The 18,684-nt window shown below is 46.0% G+C and overlaps 1 protein-coding gene across 1 annotated transcript in view; it reads left to right on the top strand.

Annotated features, from left to right (window-relative positions):
- FBXW8 (F-box and WD repeat domain containing 8) overlaps positions 1–18,684 on the top strand; it is a 112,649-nt gene that overhangs the window by 29,478 nt on the left and 64,487 nt on the right. Inside the window, exons 3-5 of the mRNA XM_043901771.1 lie at positions 1,020–1,184; positions 4,927–5,015; positions 17,568–17,725. Coding sequence (XP_043757706.1) covers positions 1,020–1,184; positions 4,927–5,015; positions 17,568–17,725 — 412 coding nt within the window. The remainder of the gene's footprint in view (positions 1–1,019; positions 1,185–4,926; positions 5,016–17,567; positions 17,726–18,684) is intronic.

An 18,684-nucleotide genomic window follows, 5' to 3' on the forward strand; every position in this document is an offset into this window, starting at 1 on the left:
GGCACCCTTGTGTAAAGAAGAGTCTGCCGGGCACATGCTGTGTGTTCTTTCTCACTGTGTCTCATGTTCTTTCTTATCTGAGTATTTGATGTCTTGGAGTAGCCCCAAGGGAGTGTTATGGAGCGCAGGTTACTGAGAACCACTGGTCATGACTTTATTAGAAGTGAGGCTCAGCCTTTGGGTGGGCAGCAAGCAGAATCTGAGCAGACCTCAGATCATGTGGATCTGCTGCGTCAGTGTCTCATTTCACCAGCAGAGTCCATCCTTTACAATCTGCCCAACTTGGTACAGTAAATCTCATGATGAAGAAAATCCATCATTTCCCCAAGTTAGGCTTGGAAGACAAAGCTCTTAACGGCTAAAACGGCCCTTTCCTCTGGATACTGTTGGGATTTGAAATCCAGTCCAGATATAGTGTTCATTTCTCTCTATCGAATCTTGTCATCCTAGTTAATAGCTTGCCCTTTCTGTTGAATATTTTTTATTTACACACTTAAAATCTGAGTTTTCACACATAAAATGAATTTGTATTTCTCACATGACCAGAAGTTTGGGTTATGGATATTAATTTTATCACAGCTTTTTATTTCAGAGGTCATCAGTGTCTAGCTCTATAAGATGGAAATACAAGTACCTATTAGTAAAAAGCAGAGATTCTGTTCTGAAAAGCTGTGTGTGATTTTGTATCTGTTAACATGTTAGTGTATATTTTTTGTCTTTTACATGCTTGTGTATTTTTCTCTTTGTATCTTGCATTTACATGTGTATGTATAAAATAATTTAACCAAATAGTCTAAAATGTGGCATTAGGTTGGTAGTACAGCAATTTTGAAATCTTTAAAGATAAAACTGGAAACATTTGCTTGTATTTTTTTCGCCTCGGAGGATTTTGTTAATGAGACATTTTATACTGCCATAAACCCAGGGCAGTGATAAAGAAAGGTGTTGATTGATTTTTGGATGACAAGGGATGTCTCTAATTGCAGAACTTGATGTTTGTGTCACTTGGGCTGTTGTAGGTGAGCAAGACGTGGAAGGTGATTGCGGAGGACGAGGTGCTATGGTACAGGCTGTGCCAGCAGGAAGGCCACCTCCCCGAGAGCAGCATCTCCGATTATTCTTGCTGGAAGCTCGTCTTCCAAGAGTGCCGAGCCAAGGAGCACATGTTGAGAACCAACTGGAAGGTAGGCAGTGGCCAGTACCATTACCTGCAGGGGAATTGCCTCCAGGGACCCAGGAATCCAAGCCCGGGATTAAACCCTGAGTCCCTCCAGTTTCAGCCTGAGGTTCACTGCTGAAAGCGGAGAGAAGGGTGTGGTGAGTGTCCCTGCAGCTGACAGTGACTTGTTGACCGTTAGAGTATCTGCCCTCATTTCTAGCCACCTATTTTGGGAGCATCCTTTGTCCTCCAGGAGAGGAGGTGAGCCTGAGGTGCTAAAAACCTCCCTCTGATGGTTGGGGTGTTTGGAGTGGTGTTCCATGCAGCCCCCTTTCACTGTTCCCTCTTCCCTGGATGGACCAAGAAAGCATCACCTGAATACAAAAGAGGGGCTGAAAGTGCTCTTTTCAGTCAATGTGAGAGGGAGATTACTAAGCGTCTCTAAGTACTGTCTTCCCTTCCCTCACATAACCTATTGGCTTGCTTCCATAACGTTTATCACTTCAAAATCTCTACAGAAATATTAGATCACAGCTGCGCATTTGCCCAGTGAAGTGTTTCTGTAGAAATCATGTCAGGAGCAGTGTTACATGGAGCTGTCCGAGGCACGAGGAGATGCTGGCCTGGTGGCCGTTTCTTCCCACTTGGGGGCTGGGTGTTCAGGTGGAGGGAAGGGACAGAACTGGATTCTCTGTTCCCCTCCTGTAAAAGTCAGTCCTGATAGACTTTGAGATGAACAAGCTTTTGCTCATTACTGATGGTGACATACTGCCTATGTGCACGTCTGTCCCCAGTCACCTCACAACCTGATTAGTGACCGTATTCTAGATCTGGGCAGTGTCACAGTTCCTAGCAAAGTCAATAAGAGCAGTGTTCCTTTAACTTGGCGCTTCTCCGCCCCGGCACTGGCACCGTCTGGGGCCAGATCCTTTTTAGTGAGGGCTGTCCTGGGCATTGCAGGATCTTCTGCTTCTGCGGCATCTCCAGCTTCTCCCCAGTACAGGCCAGAAACCATTCCCTTCCTTCCCCCAGCATCACCCCTGGTTGAGAGCCACCCTTCCAAAGAGAATTAGCACAGCTGTCCTTAGACCACAAAGACACCGCCACTAAATAAAAGTCCCGCTGCCCCGCCATGTGCATCCAGACCAGGTGGAGGCCTCCTCTTCCCCTTTTGCTTGGTTTGGTCTGTGTGAAGGACATAAGTGAGAGCAAACCTGCTGAGACAGGCTGGAGATAGGAAAGCCAAGGGTCTAACCCTGGCAGGAGGGGCCATAATTTAAGGAACGCTTGAGAGGAGTGTGTTCTGTCCCGGAAGGAGGGATGCTTTTGAGAGTTGTGAGCACAAGAGCTGGAGATACTCCAGGTACCATGGCTCAAGTTCATAAATGTCAGATCCTAAGGGAGAACACAGCAGCTGAGTTCTTTGTTTGCTCCAGAGACAATGGGCACTTACCAGGTGCAGTTGGTAACCTGGCAGACTCCACCTGCCAGTGCAGGAGATGCAACAGACACAGATTCAATTCCTGGGTTGGAAAGATCCCCTGGAGAAGGAAATGACAACCCCCTCCAGTCTTCTTGTCTGGAGAATTCCATGGATAGAGGAGCCTGGTGGGCTACAGTCCATGGGGTCGCAAAAGAGTCGGACACAGCTGAGCACACACACCTACATGCACCAGAGACAATGAGGGAGGGAAGCAGGTATGCCCTCCTCATCCAGGCTGGAGGGGGCAGAAGTGAAGGTGTATAACGACCTGCCTCACAGCATCTGGAACTTAATGCCTGTGTACAGATTGCATACAGTTTAACTGAACATCTGTTTATTGTTTTTCTCTAACAAGCACAAAGCCATGTGTTTGGTAAGTGCTCAATAAGAGGTTGTTGCTTGAATGAACTGGAGTCAGACTGGAGGGAGGCTTCTCTTTGGAGCATCTTGGGCCCGCATCCTGCACTGTTACCTATAAGGACTACAGAGGTCAAGTGATGTCTCTTGCATTAACAGTAGTGATTCTGGAATGAAAGGAATCCTTATGAAAACATGAAAGGTAGCAGAGAGCAGGATGCCTTCCCTGTGGGTGCCTCTGCTTTCCCATCTCTAATGTGGAGCTGAGAGTAGCTGCGCTCTCCAGGCTGCAGTTAAGAGGACTGTCTAATGGTCCCTGACGCTCCTCCCACAGGACGTGGCCCGTGTCGGTGGCTCAGTTAGCCTTGACTTTGGCACACGGACGCTGTGATTTGGTGCTATTCTTGGTCATCCTCTGGATGGGTCAGGAAGGTGATTTGGTTTGACATCTCCTAGGTCAGTGTCTGGGGAAGCTCAGAAGGGACCCCAGGGTTCTCAGTACTTCACAGAGGGTGACCTGTACAAACTGACCTGGACTTCAGAGCAAGGGTGAAATGGTGTTCCTTTCCCTGATGTTTGCACACACTTGTTTCACAGTGGCTGCTAGGGTCTCTTCATCCAGAATACCATTGTGGGGCTGGAGCCCAGGACGAAGAGGAAGCCACGTGACAAAACTTCGTGGAGGCCATGAGGGCACAGACCCTCTCCTTGGCTTTCACTGCCTGGTCTCTCGCTTGCTGTTCTTGTCACTTTGTCTGTGGCGCCTGCACGGATGGCTCTGCAGCCCCTCCCGTGTCTCCACCAGCAGGACAGCCCCTCCCGGACGTGTCCAGTGGAGTCCCTCAGCCTGGACTTAGGTCTTGAGTTCAGTGCGATCCCCGAGCGGGTCATCTCGCACAGCGTCTGGAGCTCAGCTGCTTAATAAATGTCGGTTTTAATGGAATGGATGTCATCATCTGTCTCCTAATAATAATATGGATAGTAATAGTAGCTACCATCTATTGGAAACTTGTGTGCAAAGAACTGTCCTTGGCACTTATACTATTTCTGATCCTTATGCTGGTACAGCAAAGGTGAAGTTATGGATGGCTTGGTATTCTTTTTTTTTTAATTTTAGTATTGTTGACTTACAATATTGTGTTTCAGGTGTATAGCAAAGTGATTCAGTTAGGTATTTATATTTTTTGATGGCTTGATATTCTTGAATACCTTTATGCATGCTTGCTTTTTGGCTTAACTGTCCCACCCTTCCCAACATCCCACATGTAAATACTTTCTATACCTCCAGATTCCCTTTATTTTAAAAATAATTATTTGTATATATTTTGAATCAATAAATAATCATGATACAAGCAAAAGTCATGAAAGGGCGTATACTGGAAAATATATCTTCCTCTTGCCTCTCTTCACCTACATCAGGAGCTACTGTGTTATGGGTTTTAGGGTTTCCTTTATATACCATTTCCATGAACCTCTGACCTCTCAATCAGAAATAATCTCTTCTCTCCCCCCCCCCCCCCAACCTGATTTTTATTTTGTTGTATATATGTTTTAATTTTATTCTGAGAGCACTTACAAGAGCTGTTACCAGGTAAAATAGCATTAACCACGTCCTCTCCGTCAAACTAAACTTTTTACATACACTTTACGCACTTCTTCACCGGCAGCCTCTGTAGAGTGAAGTCGTTTGCTCCTGTAATCCCTGGGCGGGGGGTCAGTGTCTCACAGTCCGGCTGCATTCAGTGTGTGCAGCTCGTAAGTGCTAGGAGCTTAACATACTGGTTGTTGTCTGTGTCCTTTTGAGTCTCTTAACTGTGGACACAGTCCCTGCTGTAGATAACCCACCCTGGAATATAGGTGAGAGCGAAATGCTTTGTCTCCCTGCCATCCCGAGAGCAGTATAAACCGCACCCCTTTTCTCACGCAGAATCGCAAAGGCGCGGTGAGTGAGCTGGAACACATTCCCGACGCAGTTTTATGTGATGTGCACTCTCACGATGGCGTTGTCATTGCTGGGTAAGCGAAAACAGTTTTCCATTTAATACTCTTCATCTTGAAGTCTTTCACTTCTCACGGACCACCCTCTGCGTCTCAGCCACCGTATTCTACCTCTGGGAGCGCGTGCCTTCCCACTCACAGCCCGCGTGGAGACAAGACAGAGCCCCTGACTGCGTCCTCCAGTAGTCGAGGGTTCTGAAGCGAGTGGGGTGGGGCGGCTCTGTAATCCATTTGTCTCATATCTTTTGAGCTTTTAAATGACTCTTGTGGCATGTTATTATGTTAGATTTTCATTAAGGCCAACAGTTTGTTCTTTATGAAGACATAAAAAACTCAAGCAAGAATGATAAGTGTTGGCAGAATCAGGTCCTATTCTTGATTTCTCATTCTGAAGCCTTCATTATGAGGAAGGGCTGTGGCCACACAGGTAACCTTCCTTCCCTACCACACAGTTCATATTGCAGTTAACTTGTCCTGAAATAGGTGTTTTATTACGTATCTATCTCCATTGCTGAGAAATTTAATTTTAGCTTCTGTGAATTTGGCTTCTATTCCAAAAACCACTTTCATGAATTCTTCATGTTTTATCGGAGAGGTGTTTTTATGTGTTTCTTTAATGTATACTAAGGTGGTAATTTTCTTTTTGAATTAACAGTATGTCTTGAACTAGAGTCTCACGTTGTGTACCTAATACTGTAGAGACCAGGACACTTAAACTTCTGGGTCTGGATTGACTCTGAAGTGAGCCGCCCAAAAGAGGTTTCTCCTGGTTGGACAAACAGAAAGAAGCCTTGGACTTAACAACATAGTCATAGGAGAGCCTTTTCCTTTTAAAGAAAACTCCTTCAGAAGCGTTGCTTGAAGAGTATAGTTTGAATTGAAATTTCAAAGAGTCAGATTATTTTAATGTTTTCTGCTTTCATAGTGCCTTTGTAAAGGTACTTTGCTTTAAACAGGTTATGCCTTAGGAGCAACACTTTCCTTTAGCTTGTGTTTTCCTGACCGTGATTTCGAGGTTAATGCCCTTCTTGGGAGTGCCATAAAACAGTTAGAAACTTTTAGAAAAATTGATGGACTAGAAATCTAGAATTCTGTCCATCCAGTTATCAGTGTGGCACTAGGCTTCTGCCCCCATCAGCCAGGTGTGGGCCTGAGAGCTCATGCCAGGTACGGTCCTCTTCACCTGCTAATGCTGAGATTCCTTAGTAACCCCCAGAGGGACTGGGATCATTCTAGTTACAGGGGTCTTCTGGTTAGAGGCCTTTGAGAACAGACTGCTGAGATTGAACTGAAAGTCATAAAAGGAATTGAAATAAGGAAGATGACTCTCGAAAGCCAATTATGAATTTCTTATCTGGACGTGGACCTTACAAGAGGCAGCCTGGCCGTGAGTCCAGATCCCAGTCCTTCTTCTCCTGCCTCTCCGTTCCCCTGAGGCCTGCTCAGTGTCACGGATTTTGCCAGCACAAAGCACAGCGATGGCAGAGTTTTGTGGATCGATAAGATGAAACTTGATCTGTGGGTCAGAGAGGCTCCTCACAGCCCCTCTTTCTAAGAGAACCTTAAGTTGATGGCCTAGCCTCAGATACTTGAGTCTTGCTTGTATATACAGCATCTTGTGTTTATCATTTAAAATTTTATCTGGTGGTTACGATGCTTGTTTTCTGGGTCAGAGCTTGAATCCCTTTTCATTTGAGAACAGTGGTGTTTGCGGTTACCTCATTCTCAATCAATGTTGTATTCACCAGGCTTTCTGCAGTTATGTATCTCCAAGGAGCTTCTTAAAGAGACAGTGGCTACCCCACCATTTCTTTCTCATTTACTTCTCTTGCATTTTTCCTATTTTTCTTCTTCCCTTCCTTCTTCTCTATTTTTTATGCAAGTGGAATCTGTTCAGAGGCTTAGTTTTATATATTTGCAGGTAACCTATGTTCCATGTTTGCATTTAAACCTGTTAATTATATAATTGAAGATTCTGTTGCAGAATCTTTTCCCAGCTTCTTCTCAGTTTTTCAGTCCTCTGTGTAGGTGTTCCTGGTTTGGAGTTGGATTGCTTAGACTTAGACTGATGTGTGTTACACATAAAGGTAGAGTTAACCCAGTCTTGGTTCTGCCTCAGTCTTCTTTTCACGCAGAACCAGGGTACCCATCAAATGCTTATTTGCTCATCAACTCTGAGACACTCGAGTCCCTGTCAAGTGAGCAGGACGTGGATGTCTCTCACCTGAGGCTTGTTTTCCACCAGAGGAAACAGACATTATTCTCAAAGCTTTTGATCTTTCCCTCTTGTCGATGAGTGTTTGTTTCCCTTCCTATCTTGTGGATGATAATTCTCAATTACCTTTTCCTGATGCTTGGAGCCCTTTGAAATTTGTTTCCAACCTTCCTTTTTCCTCATTACTCTTCCCAGGGTACCTTTGGTTTTTCTCCCCCCATACTGCCCTAGTTACCTCTGACCGTGTCTTTTTAAACTTGAGATGCAATTTACATACCATAAAATTCACCCTTTTAATTGTGTAAGTCAGTGATTTTTCCTACATTCACAAGGTTGTAAAACTGTCCACCATTATCTAATTCTTGAACATTTTCATCACCTCCAGAAGAAACCCTGTCTCCATTCTTTATGGCTCAGCTCAAGTCTTGCTGCCACCCACAGCTTCCATGGTGCACTGGCCTATTGGCTCTCCCTGCCTCCAGGCCAGCATCTCCCCTTCTCATGCCTCCCAGGGAAGCGATTGTCTGCAGCTCATGGGGCAGCTAACCACATGGCTTTGAGGCCTCACCGAAACATTTTTGTCTTATGTTGTTATTTTATTTTTAAACTTTATAGTCATGTAAATTCCCAGTTAATTTGTAAGCATCTTTTAAAAGTAGAAGTGTTATATAATATTTCGTTAAGCTCCCTGTAGTACTGATACATTTTTTTAATCTGAAGAATGTTAACACTTAATAGACTCCCTTCCCCCGATATGTATACTACATGTTACGTGAGAAACTGGAGGAATTCCTGATTTCTTTTGTCTGTTCTGATTTCCTAGTTCTTTTCAACTTAGAATCACACAGTTTGAAACCTGGAAGGAACTTTAGAGATTCTGTTCTGAAATGCTCCTCCTGCGTGAGGTCGTGGAGGCTCCCGAGGTCTGGGGAGTGGGGTTGACAGGCGTACCCCGCCCGCCCCGCTGTGGTTCTGCAGGGACCCGTGAGAGCCCGGCCCCTCACTGTCATCTCCAGCCCTGGCTCCTTGCTCGGATGGCCTGTCTGTTGTTATAGTGTCATTTTGTTTTCCTTTATGGCAGGTATGGGCCTTTCTCTTCTGTTAAAAATGAAAACAGTAGTAAGACCATGTTGTCTTTGCAAAACTATTAGAAAGTGGAGAAGAGAAAGCTGCCTGATTTCCAGCTTGCTAGCACAGCTCCCATTATAGGTTTTGGTGTGTGCCATTTATGTTTCGGTTTTCAAATGCATGTTACTGGATTTAGGTGGCTGGATTTTTTATCTTTTTCAGATTAAGGAATTATTTTAGGGACTTCCCTGGTGGTCCATTGGTTAAGGTTCTGCACTTCCACAGCAGGGAAGCTGGGTTTGACCCCTGGTCAGGGAACTAGGATCCCACATGCTGCATGGTGTGGTCAAAGGAAAAAAAAAATTATCTTAAAATGCCTTCAATAATCCTCAAGTTCTTTCCCATTTAACTTTTTGCCTTGGAGTCTCTAAACCGTCCCTCAAACCCACTCTTCTGAGGGTACCTTCCCGTTCTCAGTCAGCACCATAAATAACACTAGCCGGATCTTGTTGACTGTGCTCCTCTTAAAATGGTGGGGCCTGTGTGTGAAGAGTGTGTGTAGCCGCAGAGCCTAAAGAACACCCGTCCCAGCACCCAGGAAACTTCGGGGCAGGCACGCACAGAAGGAAGAGCCCCTCACACACTGTGCTCCCCGAGCCGCCTTGCTGCACCTTTGGCTCACAGACCTCTGCTCGGGTCCCCCCCTCACACCTCTCTGTGGTGTCGTGTGGCCACCTGGCAGTGTGTGCAGCATCCCAGAAGATATCAGAAACAGTTTTTTCTGTGCTCTTGGAAGTCCCTGCGACTGTGACAAAGTACGTGATTCAAACACAGCCTGTACTTAGACTTGTTTTTTGCTCGCTGAGATTTCCCGTTTCTTTAACCTGAGAGTAACTTGTGCGGAGAAGCCACCGGTCTGTGTACATAGCCACCTCTCTCTCTCTGTCAGAGCTGACCCCCTGTCTGCATTTCCTCTGTGATCTGGTAGCGTTCCTGAAATGCGGTGAGGTTTAGTGTGTGCCGTCCTTGGGCTTAGAAGGAGATGTTACCTAGAAAGTTGGTTGATAATAAGTGGTTAGGAAGCGTGGTGGTTGTTTCTTTCTTTTTCTTTTTTTATGGTGAGAGCTCGAGAATTGTAGAATGTCTCAAATGACACGTTTATCATTGAGGGAAAAGACCAAAGGGACGAGGCTGTGACAGCGTCCCCGTCCTATGTTGTGTTGTGAGACCTAGACAGTCCTCTTTCTCCACAGTCATACTGAGAGTTACGGGTGTTGAAAACAGATGACGACATGAGTTCAGAAAGGTCACATTATAACCTGAGATGCAGGGCTAGGTATACTTTGCCAGAAATATGTTTGCTTTACTGCCATCTAGTGAAGGAGCGCATCTCAGGTAAAACTTGGAGGAGAAAGTCAGCCAGGGGGCTCACTGGAGGCCTTGTGCCGGCCATTAAGCTATTAGCTCACCAAAAGCTTTTATCAGATGCCCAAGAGTATGCCGTGGTGTGTTTTGTAATAAACTCCCTCCTCAGTGTTACTTAAGATTCATAAGTCTGAAGCGTTTCAGTTTGCATAGGAAAGCACACTTTTCTGTTCACATTAGAGGACCATATTCCCCCTTCCGGTTTAAAAAAGTGTCAAGTCCCCTTTTTGTGTCAAGGTTTTTCTCAGTACTCCTAAATGCTCCCCCCACCCCTCTTCTGTTCTCTACTATGGTGATCTGCCTTTTTAGGGTGCGCTTCCTGTCTGTACTGAGAAGAATGGTGACTGTGTGTCTGTGTTTCTCTTCACCCCCAAGTATGGTTGGAGGGAAATCTCTATCATTGAATGTCACCAAGTGTTAGCTGTCATCTTTCCCTAAGAAGTTCTCTGTTGTCCCATTTGGTCTACATTGATTTTCCCCATCTCCATTCCCTTTGAGGCAAGTAAGACACAGAGCAAAACTGCCTACATGTCTCTAGCAGCCGAAGTGACCTCTGGCTGTTGTTCTGGCTTTTATTGACTAAAACTCTGTCCATACGACCTGGATAGTCAAGAGGATTGCCAGTCTTCTGTAGACATGAAGCAACATTTTGAGTTTCTAATCTATATATGTTAAATTGAGTGTCTGAATCTCTGGGTTCACTTTGCCTATTGACACTTTTCTTGGAATGTTGTTATTGTTTATAGCTAAGAACTGTTGAAAAATAATACTTCAGACATAGGCATGTGTCTAAGGTAATCTTGAAATGTCTTGCTTTTAGCCATTTTTCCACTACTTTTCCCAATAATTAAAAATTAGTATTGACCACAAACCATGTCAAAATATGGCTTTGATCTGAAGTAGTGTGTATTTGCCCTGAATTCTAAAATCTAAAACACTTTCTGTTCAGGAGCTGAAGACCTCAAGGTGGTGTTTCTAATATTCTGCTAGCTTCATGTGAATGTATAAAACTAGATAATATAATACCTAGGATTACTTTGAGGCTCTTGAGATGATAGCAGATGCCTTGTAAATACAGATTGGTGATACAAATAGCCTTAGATAAATGTCACCCTGTATGTACACTTACTAAGGACTTGCTTTATCTTTCCCCCTTTAAAAAAAAAAACCAACTCTTTCTCTTGACAGTTTTCCTTTCAACCTTGTGTTATATAGATTTTGTGCTGCTGCTTATTATGATGTTGGACTATTTCCCATAAGGAATCCAATCATTACCCGTTAGGGACCTCTTCTTAAAAATACTTTTTATTTATTTATTTTCTGCTGTGAGGTGTACATGCTCTTCTGGTAAATAAGTCTGAGGTAAGGTACTGATAAGAGACCAGAGGAGAGCGTCACATTTATTATATCCTTAATGAAGGAGCTCTAGAATATCCTTAATAAATACTGGTGAACTCATGGCTGCATTTACCCATCTCGGGTTCTCCAAGGAATAATGGGAAGGGCCACAGCTACAATAACTCTGCATAATCATCATTGACTCTCACTCTATTGATTGTGATTAACCAAGATGTATGGAAAACAGTTTTAAGTGTGTAGTGCATGGATCTCATAAGGTCCATTAAGATGTTCATTATTTCTCAATTGATGCATCTTAAGCTGCACTTGATGTTTGCAGCAGTGCATTTCCACAGAAAGACTGCACTGTGGGATTGAGTTCATTTTGTTAATTGCATAATAACAACACAGTCGTGTTTCATAGAAAACAGTAAATACTCTTGCTTTCATTGATTTGTAATCTTTGGTATTACTGAAGAAAGTATGGAGTATGTGACTAGCTCCTAAAACCTCTGCATGTTAAGGGTATAAACATTTCTTGAAATGCAGGCACTGCACTCGTAGGGGCCTCGGCCTAATTGCATTGTAGTATTTAAACCACTTTCATCTTCTAAGTTTAAGTCAGATTTGTGGGCATGTACTAAGCACAGAGGAACACTACGGACCCATTCCTTGCTCGGGGGAGGGGTGCAGCTCCCTTGCTCACAGGCTGAAGCGATACAGTCATCGGTGGTTACAGGCCAGTGTGAGAGAGAGCAGGATAGGGGAAGAGCAGGCGCCGTGACACACGGGAGAGGCACTAGGGTAGGCTCCGAGCCAGGCAGGTTCCTCCTGGGAAGTGACTCCTCAACTGAGTCTGGAAGGGACAGCGAGTTGTCGTCCAGGCAGAGTGTCGTGTGGAGGAAGGATGCTCATGACTTACACACATGCTGCCCCTGCTCACTCCCACACCAGCGATGGACTTGGGAAGTCCATTACAGTGAGCTGGGCGCAATACAGCTTCAGAATCCTTCTCAGCACAGGGCCGTAGGCAGCTATCACTGATTTATTGGATCTGACACACAGGTGAAACCATTCGCTTTCCTGGCCTGAGGCCCCCGTAACTAGGCTCCTTTTGGCTGCCATGAGTACTTGATCAGAAGGGACTTGTGACTTAGTTTGCAGGTGGCTGTTTGAGCATGATCCTGTAGAGGGTGAAGTTTTTTAAGACTTTTTTTTTTTTTTAAGACTTTTTTTTGTTTTGTTTTTTATGTGGACCAGTTTTAAAGTTTTTATTGAATTTGTAACAGTATTTCTCCTGTTTTATGGTTTGGTTTTTTTTTGACTGTGAGGAGGCACATGGGATCTTAGTCCCTCAACCAGGAATCGAACCCACACCCCATGTATTGCAAAACTTAGTCTCAACCACTGGACTACCCAGGAAATCCCGAGAGTGAAGTTTAACCATTCCACGTGTGGGAGACACCTTTGCACCTGCCCAGTCCCATGCCCCTTGCCAGCATATGGAGCTTTTTCATCGTTGGCTTCTTGCCTTCCAGTTGAGCAATAGTGGTAGAACTGATGAGTTAGGGTCAGGGGCAGTGACCTGCAAGCCTGAGTCAAGAGTATTGAAAAGGATAAATTCCTTATATTGCATTCAAATGGGAATGGTTCTTAAAAGCCATATTTGTTTCCAAGACACTGTCATTGGAGAAGGCAGTGACTTGTTGGCTAAAGCAGCGGTTAGAGAAAAGCCTGGGGACCCAGGCTGATCCCAGCTGTGCCACTAAAATGTTTCTTGTGACCTTGGCTGAGTCACTTAACCTTACGCCCAGATTCTTAAATGAAAACAATGCCCCTGGTTGTGATGAAGAACCTTGAAAAAATTGTTTTCAGCAAATTAGCACTGGCACCTGGAAGCAAAATGGAACCATCCCCTCTCCCGCTTGGCTACTTAAGACAGGAAAAAAGGTTAAAGGTGGTTTTTAGCTGTACAACATTTCTCCGTTTTTCTTCAGGTCTCTTGGTCCAAATAAGTAGTCCGCTTATTGGAAATGTACTAGTTAATGAAAGCTCTTCGGTGGTAAATCATTTGAAATTGGCAATTGCTCTGGCGTGCCAAGCTTGAAAGAGGCTCTCTTCCCATTCTTTCAACAAAAAAATCAGCTGTGGTCTCTGACCTGTTTATTTGGAGGTAAACTCAACCTTGCCAAGCAGGAGAAAGACTGGAAAAAGCATACAGCTTCACTGATGCGTGCCGTGGGCTGGGGCAACCTTCCTTGTTTGGAAAAGGCTTCTTTCTTCCTTAGTGTTTCGTTAGTGTTCTTACATCAGCTAATACATTAGTTGCCATTGTACTTTGCACAGGCACTAATTAGAGAACCATCAACATTGGGGTCCAGAGGCTCCCTGACAATGCAACTGTCATAGTGGTGTCTTAATTGGTTGAGTGTAATTGTCATTAGGCAGCCGTAAAGACATCTGGAGCTTTGGAGAAAAATCAGCCCTCGCCCCTTCCATCTCTGTCCTTGCTTCTCCTGGCAGTGTTGGGAAGCACTCTGAAGCTGCAGCGAGAGTCTGGTCCAGGTCCCTCTGCCCCAGCCAGTGTCTCATCCTCAGGAAAGCGTCCGCTTCTGTAGCACGCGTTCATGCACATGGTGTCCAAGCGCCGCTGCTGTGCTTGCTTTCACGTGGTGCAGTCTAGAGCCTGTTGCTGGGTCATCACGTAGTACCTGCTGAAGCAGGGTATTTATTCTCCGTTCCCATCATAAAGGAGCACCGAGTCTTTTGTATTTGCCTCGTGAGTCTTTTTACAGCAAAACATTTATGCTGTTATCATGCTCTTTGGCTGTGAAGAATGGAGTTGACTTAGAATGGGTATCTACAGAAAGTTTTATGTTTACTAAAATAACGTAACTTATTCTGTGTCTTGTAGAGAGGTTTCAGTCAGTCTGGAAGAAGTCTGATGCATCTTGATGTGTGTTCTGGGTGTTTCACTGACCATTAGCACTGGAAGTGGGCCAGCAGAGAGAAGGCGGTGCCACTCAGACCAGTCGGGCTGTTCCCCGGGGACCCCTTCTCTCAGCTATGTGTTAGGCGCCGTGATGGAGGCTGTGGCGCTGTCGTAGGGCCTTCAAGGTCACGTTGAGGAGACATGGGACGTAGCAGTGAACACCATTTCTTCAGATTCAGGGGCACAGTAGTGGAGGCAGAGAGCTGTCATGGAGGAGGGGGGCCTGGGCTAGACCTTTATACATTATTAGGCTTAAGCGAGGGCTTCCCTGGTAGGTCAGCTGATAAAGAATCCTCTTGCAATGCAGGAGACCTGGGTTCAATCCCTGGTTTGGGAAGATCCCCTGGAGAAGGAAATGGCAACCCACACCAGTATTCTTGCCTGGAGGATCCCATGGACAGAGGAGTCTGGCGGGCTGCAGCTATGGGGTCGCAGAGTCGGACACGACAGCGACTAAGCACAGCACAGCACAGGCTTGAGGGAGGTGGGTGGTTCTCCGTCTGGGTAGCTCATTGGGTCCCGCCCCCAGAGGATGAAATGTCATTGATCTGGTGCACCCTTGGTATTGAGAGTTTAAATGCATCCCAGGGGATTCTGATATGTAGCCAAGATTGGCCCACCTGGCTGGGTCATGAGGAGGGAAGGGGCTCCAGAAAGGTGGGTAATTGGGAGCCGAGGTGCAGAGGCACCGGTACTGTGAAAGGCAGTGACCCACCATCCTGGCTACAGACCGGCTCCTGCTAAGGAAGAGGAGAAAACGAGGCTGGGAGAGGAGTGAGGCAAGTTAGTGGAGGGTTCTCAGGGCCTGGCTGACAGTTAAAGCTTCATTCATTGTGGTGGTAAGGTCTCAGGATTTACAAAGAGCTCCCTAGTGTCAAGCGCTATTTTAGTTCAGCTGTTCTGATCACTGGATCAACAGCGGGGAGCAGGACCGAGCCCCTGACCTTAGAAGCTCATGGTTCATAGGGGAGATGAGCAGTCAGATGCCTGCACACACAGCTGCCACCAGAGGAGGGTCCACGCTGCTGTCCGGGAAGATGGTAGCACCCACGGTCTGGGGTGGAGGGTGGAGGGGGAAAGGGGGAGAGAGCCACGTAGTCAGGTATTTCTGAGGGCTTGGCTGGTGCAGGGTGGCCGAAGGTGAGTGAGGCTCGGGAGTGGGGAGGCTGTCGTGGGGCGGCTGAGGGGTGGGCCAGGCCCAGAGGCAGCCTGGGAGCGAGGAGAGCAGGAAGGGTGTGGACTGCATGTGTAGTAAGTAGTGTGGTGATGTGTACGTGGTGGCACAGGGGCGTTGAGGAGCCCCCCAGTTTTGCACTGGTGACCTGGGACAAGTTCTGTCTCTGACAAAATCAAGAACTTGCAACAAGCCAGTTTGGTCGTGGGCCAAGGTTTTTTGAGGAGAGCATGTGTTTAATTTTAGGTGAGTGAGTTGCAGCATGAAGGGGACAACTTCTTGGAAGAAAAGACAGTCAGGAGCCTTTCCGATATTAATGGATGCTCCTCTTTCTGTGGCCTCTGCCCTCCATCTCTCCTCTTCCCCCAAAAGAGAGAGGCAGACTGTATTTCATGGCTCACGGTTGTGAGGTTTGGATTTCGTTGCCGTTGCTTTACCTTGGAACTCCTTGTGTAAAGGGAACTTGCAAATAGTGGGTTTCAAGCCCCCCAAATCCTGCACTCTTATCGCCTCAGGGGGCACCACAGAGGCCCTGAGGATGAGTGATGTGCTCTCATATGCAGGTCACAAGCAGCAGAATGACAGAGATGGACAGAAAGGAAATACACTTTCCTGGTTTGTGTAGTTCTTTCTCTCAAAGCTCCTGAGTCCCCTCTGTCTGTCACTTCTCTCTATTTCTGAATGATGTCGCCATCCTTCTCAGCTGCCTTTTCTGAATTGGCCAGTTCCTTTCACACGATTTAACCTCAAGAATCTAAGCATACACAGCCTAGAAATTCTACACACGTTGTCTCTGAGTGTGTCTGTTGCTAAGCAAGTGGCCTTATTCCAGGGAATGGTGTAGTCATTCTTAGGGTGTCAGAGTGAGCCGGGTAGTTTGGGCGCAGTGGGCTGTGTGTTCTGTTGAGGTGTCCTCGTTGAGGTCACGTGATCTGGAGCGTTGCCTGGAGGGCCTGGGAGCCGGCGGCCATGCTTGGCCCTGGCGATTGTGGTATCTTGCTTTTGCTTGTGTGTCACCAGGCTTAATGACTGTCATGGAGTGAGCATTTTTGTTTGCTGGAGGATCAGTGGTCAGAGGCCCATCAGTCCAGTTTTAGGCAGCACATGTCTCCTGCCTGCCTCTTCACGCCCACTCCCCGGGTGCCATCCTGCAGGGAGAGAGCCGAGTGGTCCAGCCTAGAGAAGGTGTGTGACAGGGTGACCTCTGAATTCATGGTGTATATATTGGTTGTCAACTAATAATGTGAGGAAAACACTGCTGCATTTAGTAAGTGAAGCATTCCCGAGTCAGAGTAACCTTAGTTTATTAAGAAACCTCATGTGAGAAACTGAGGTACAGCTACTTCATAGATGTATCATGTCATAGACTTCAGTAGTTAAGTAAGTCTCGGCGTTATCTTTTTCGGTTCTACATTTGTAACGTGAAATGAAAGAAACCCTGAAGGAACTGTGGCTTGGCCTCAGGAAGACCGAATACCTTTCCCGTTGTCTGCATGTCTTTGTGTTTGTGTGGGTTTATCCTGAGGCTCTGACCCCGCATCTAACATGCCTTGGCACAGGTGCTTCAGTGTTGAAGCAGACCCTCTGCCCCAGCTCTGAGGAGCTCCGCATAAAGGCTCCGGTGGCAGGCAGCGCGCTGCCTCGTCATCTGGCCACTCCATTGTCCCCGGGGCCTGGTGTCTGCCCAGGTTCTGGCCCTGCCTCGGCTGTGATGGAGAGAGCCATTTGTTGGAGTGGCAGGAGTGATAGGAGAGAGTGAGTGCTCCCGTGCTCTAAGTGGGCGAAACCGTCATGCATTTCGGCAAGAGCTTTTCATGAGAAGGCAGCACTGTCTGGCTGCTGAAGGCAAGATTTAATTGTTTCAGCAAATCAATTAGTCTTTAGGGACTTTAATCAGTCAAATCTGATGCATGGATGAGGTATTAGAAAAGCTTGTGCCTGTAAGACCATTAGCCCTTAGCGGTTCCCTGTCTTTTGCCTGTGTGCGTATGTGTGTAAATAGTGTGGCTTCTGCACATTTCTGTTAGTGATCCCTTTACTGGGAGAACTTAAGGTAGCAGAAGGAGTATAATAGTCAAAAAGGAAGGCAAGGAGATCTTTCTCTCCAGTGTTTTAATTACAGTATTCTCCTTTGAAATTATCACCATTGTGCCATGAGAAGAGGGAGCATGTTCTCAGCCTTTCTGTTACCGAGTTGCCGTTTTCTCCTGTGGGGGTGACTCGTGTAAACAGTGATGCAGGAGTGGGTCCCCACCTGCCGAGTCTTCCTTCACGGGTGTTTTAAGGCTCCCACAGGCTCTCCACTGTGGCCCTGCTAGTCACTCCCCATTTGGAACCAAGTGTGTCCTTGTTTTCCAGATACACGTCAGGGGACGTGAGGGTGTGGGACACCCGCACCTGGGACTACACAGCCCCCTTCCTGGAATCAGAGTTTGAGGAGGATGAGCCTGGAATGCAGCCATATGTCTCCTTTGTGAGGATAAACAGCTCGCTGGCGGTGGCAGCTTACGAGGATGGTAAGTAACTGCAACCCTCCTCCCTATTAAGAAAAAAAAAAAAGCTTGACAAAAATTAAGCAGCTGTGGCCAGCTCCCCCCTGTAATCCCTCCATACGTACACGTGGGCACACACACATATTCACACACATACACTCATCCTTGTCTTTATGTGAAGAAGTTGGCCAATAACCCTCAATGCATTAGTAGGCATTGGAACACAGCACCCATTAAAACTGGTGTTTAATTCCTACTGGAACTGTCGGGCTGGGTTTTAGTGCCAGACACAAGGCTGGCCAAGCCATCTTAAGCAAATAACTTGTTTGGTGTAAAATATTAAATATACTTGGCCTACTTTTCCTGTTGGCTCTGCTTGATTCAAAGGAAACAGTGAAAAGAGGACAGACAGAGATAATCTTTTGACAAATACAGAAATAGAAAAATAAAAGTCAGGGCCTACCTTTTCCTGGCACTAACACACCATATGAGATAAATTATGGTAATATGTTGTCTCTCTGGGACTCATAGAATTCTTTTTGTGTACTGGCAACTGTGGATTTACAGAACTGGGTAAGAAGAGTCTAATAATTTCAATGGCCATAATATCGTATACCACCTCTCATGCTCCTAACTTCCATTATATTGTGAAGTGTGAACCTCCAAAATCTCTCCACTTGCTTGAAAGTTGGGACCATGAGATATTTCAGAATGTTAGTGTTCATGTCATGGCATGGTTACAGATCTTCAGAGGTAGGACAGAACTGTGGTAATGAAGGTGATGGGAACTTTATATGCATATGCTATTAAAAAAAAGATAGGGCTGAAATCTTAAATATGTTCCTTTTATTACTCTAACAACGTGAACTCTGTTCTTTGGGTTTGGCATTAGTCGGACACCACTGATGGATCTTTCTTTCGGCCTCTGGTAATTCAGCTCTGGGGTATGTCCTAGATGAGGTGCATTTGTTGAGTTCCTGCAG

The sequence above is a fragment of the Cervus elaphus genome, chromosome 5 (genome assembly GCF_910594005.1).
Source record: "Cervus elaphus chromosome 5, mCerEla1.1, whole genome shotgun sequence".
Lineage (NCBI taxonomy): Eukaryota > Metazoa > Chordata > Mammalia > Artiodactyla > Cervidae > Cervus > Cervus elaphus.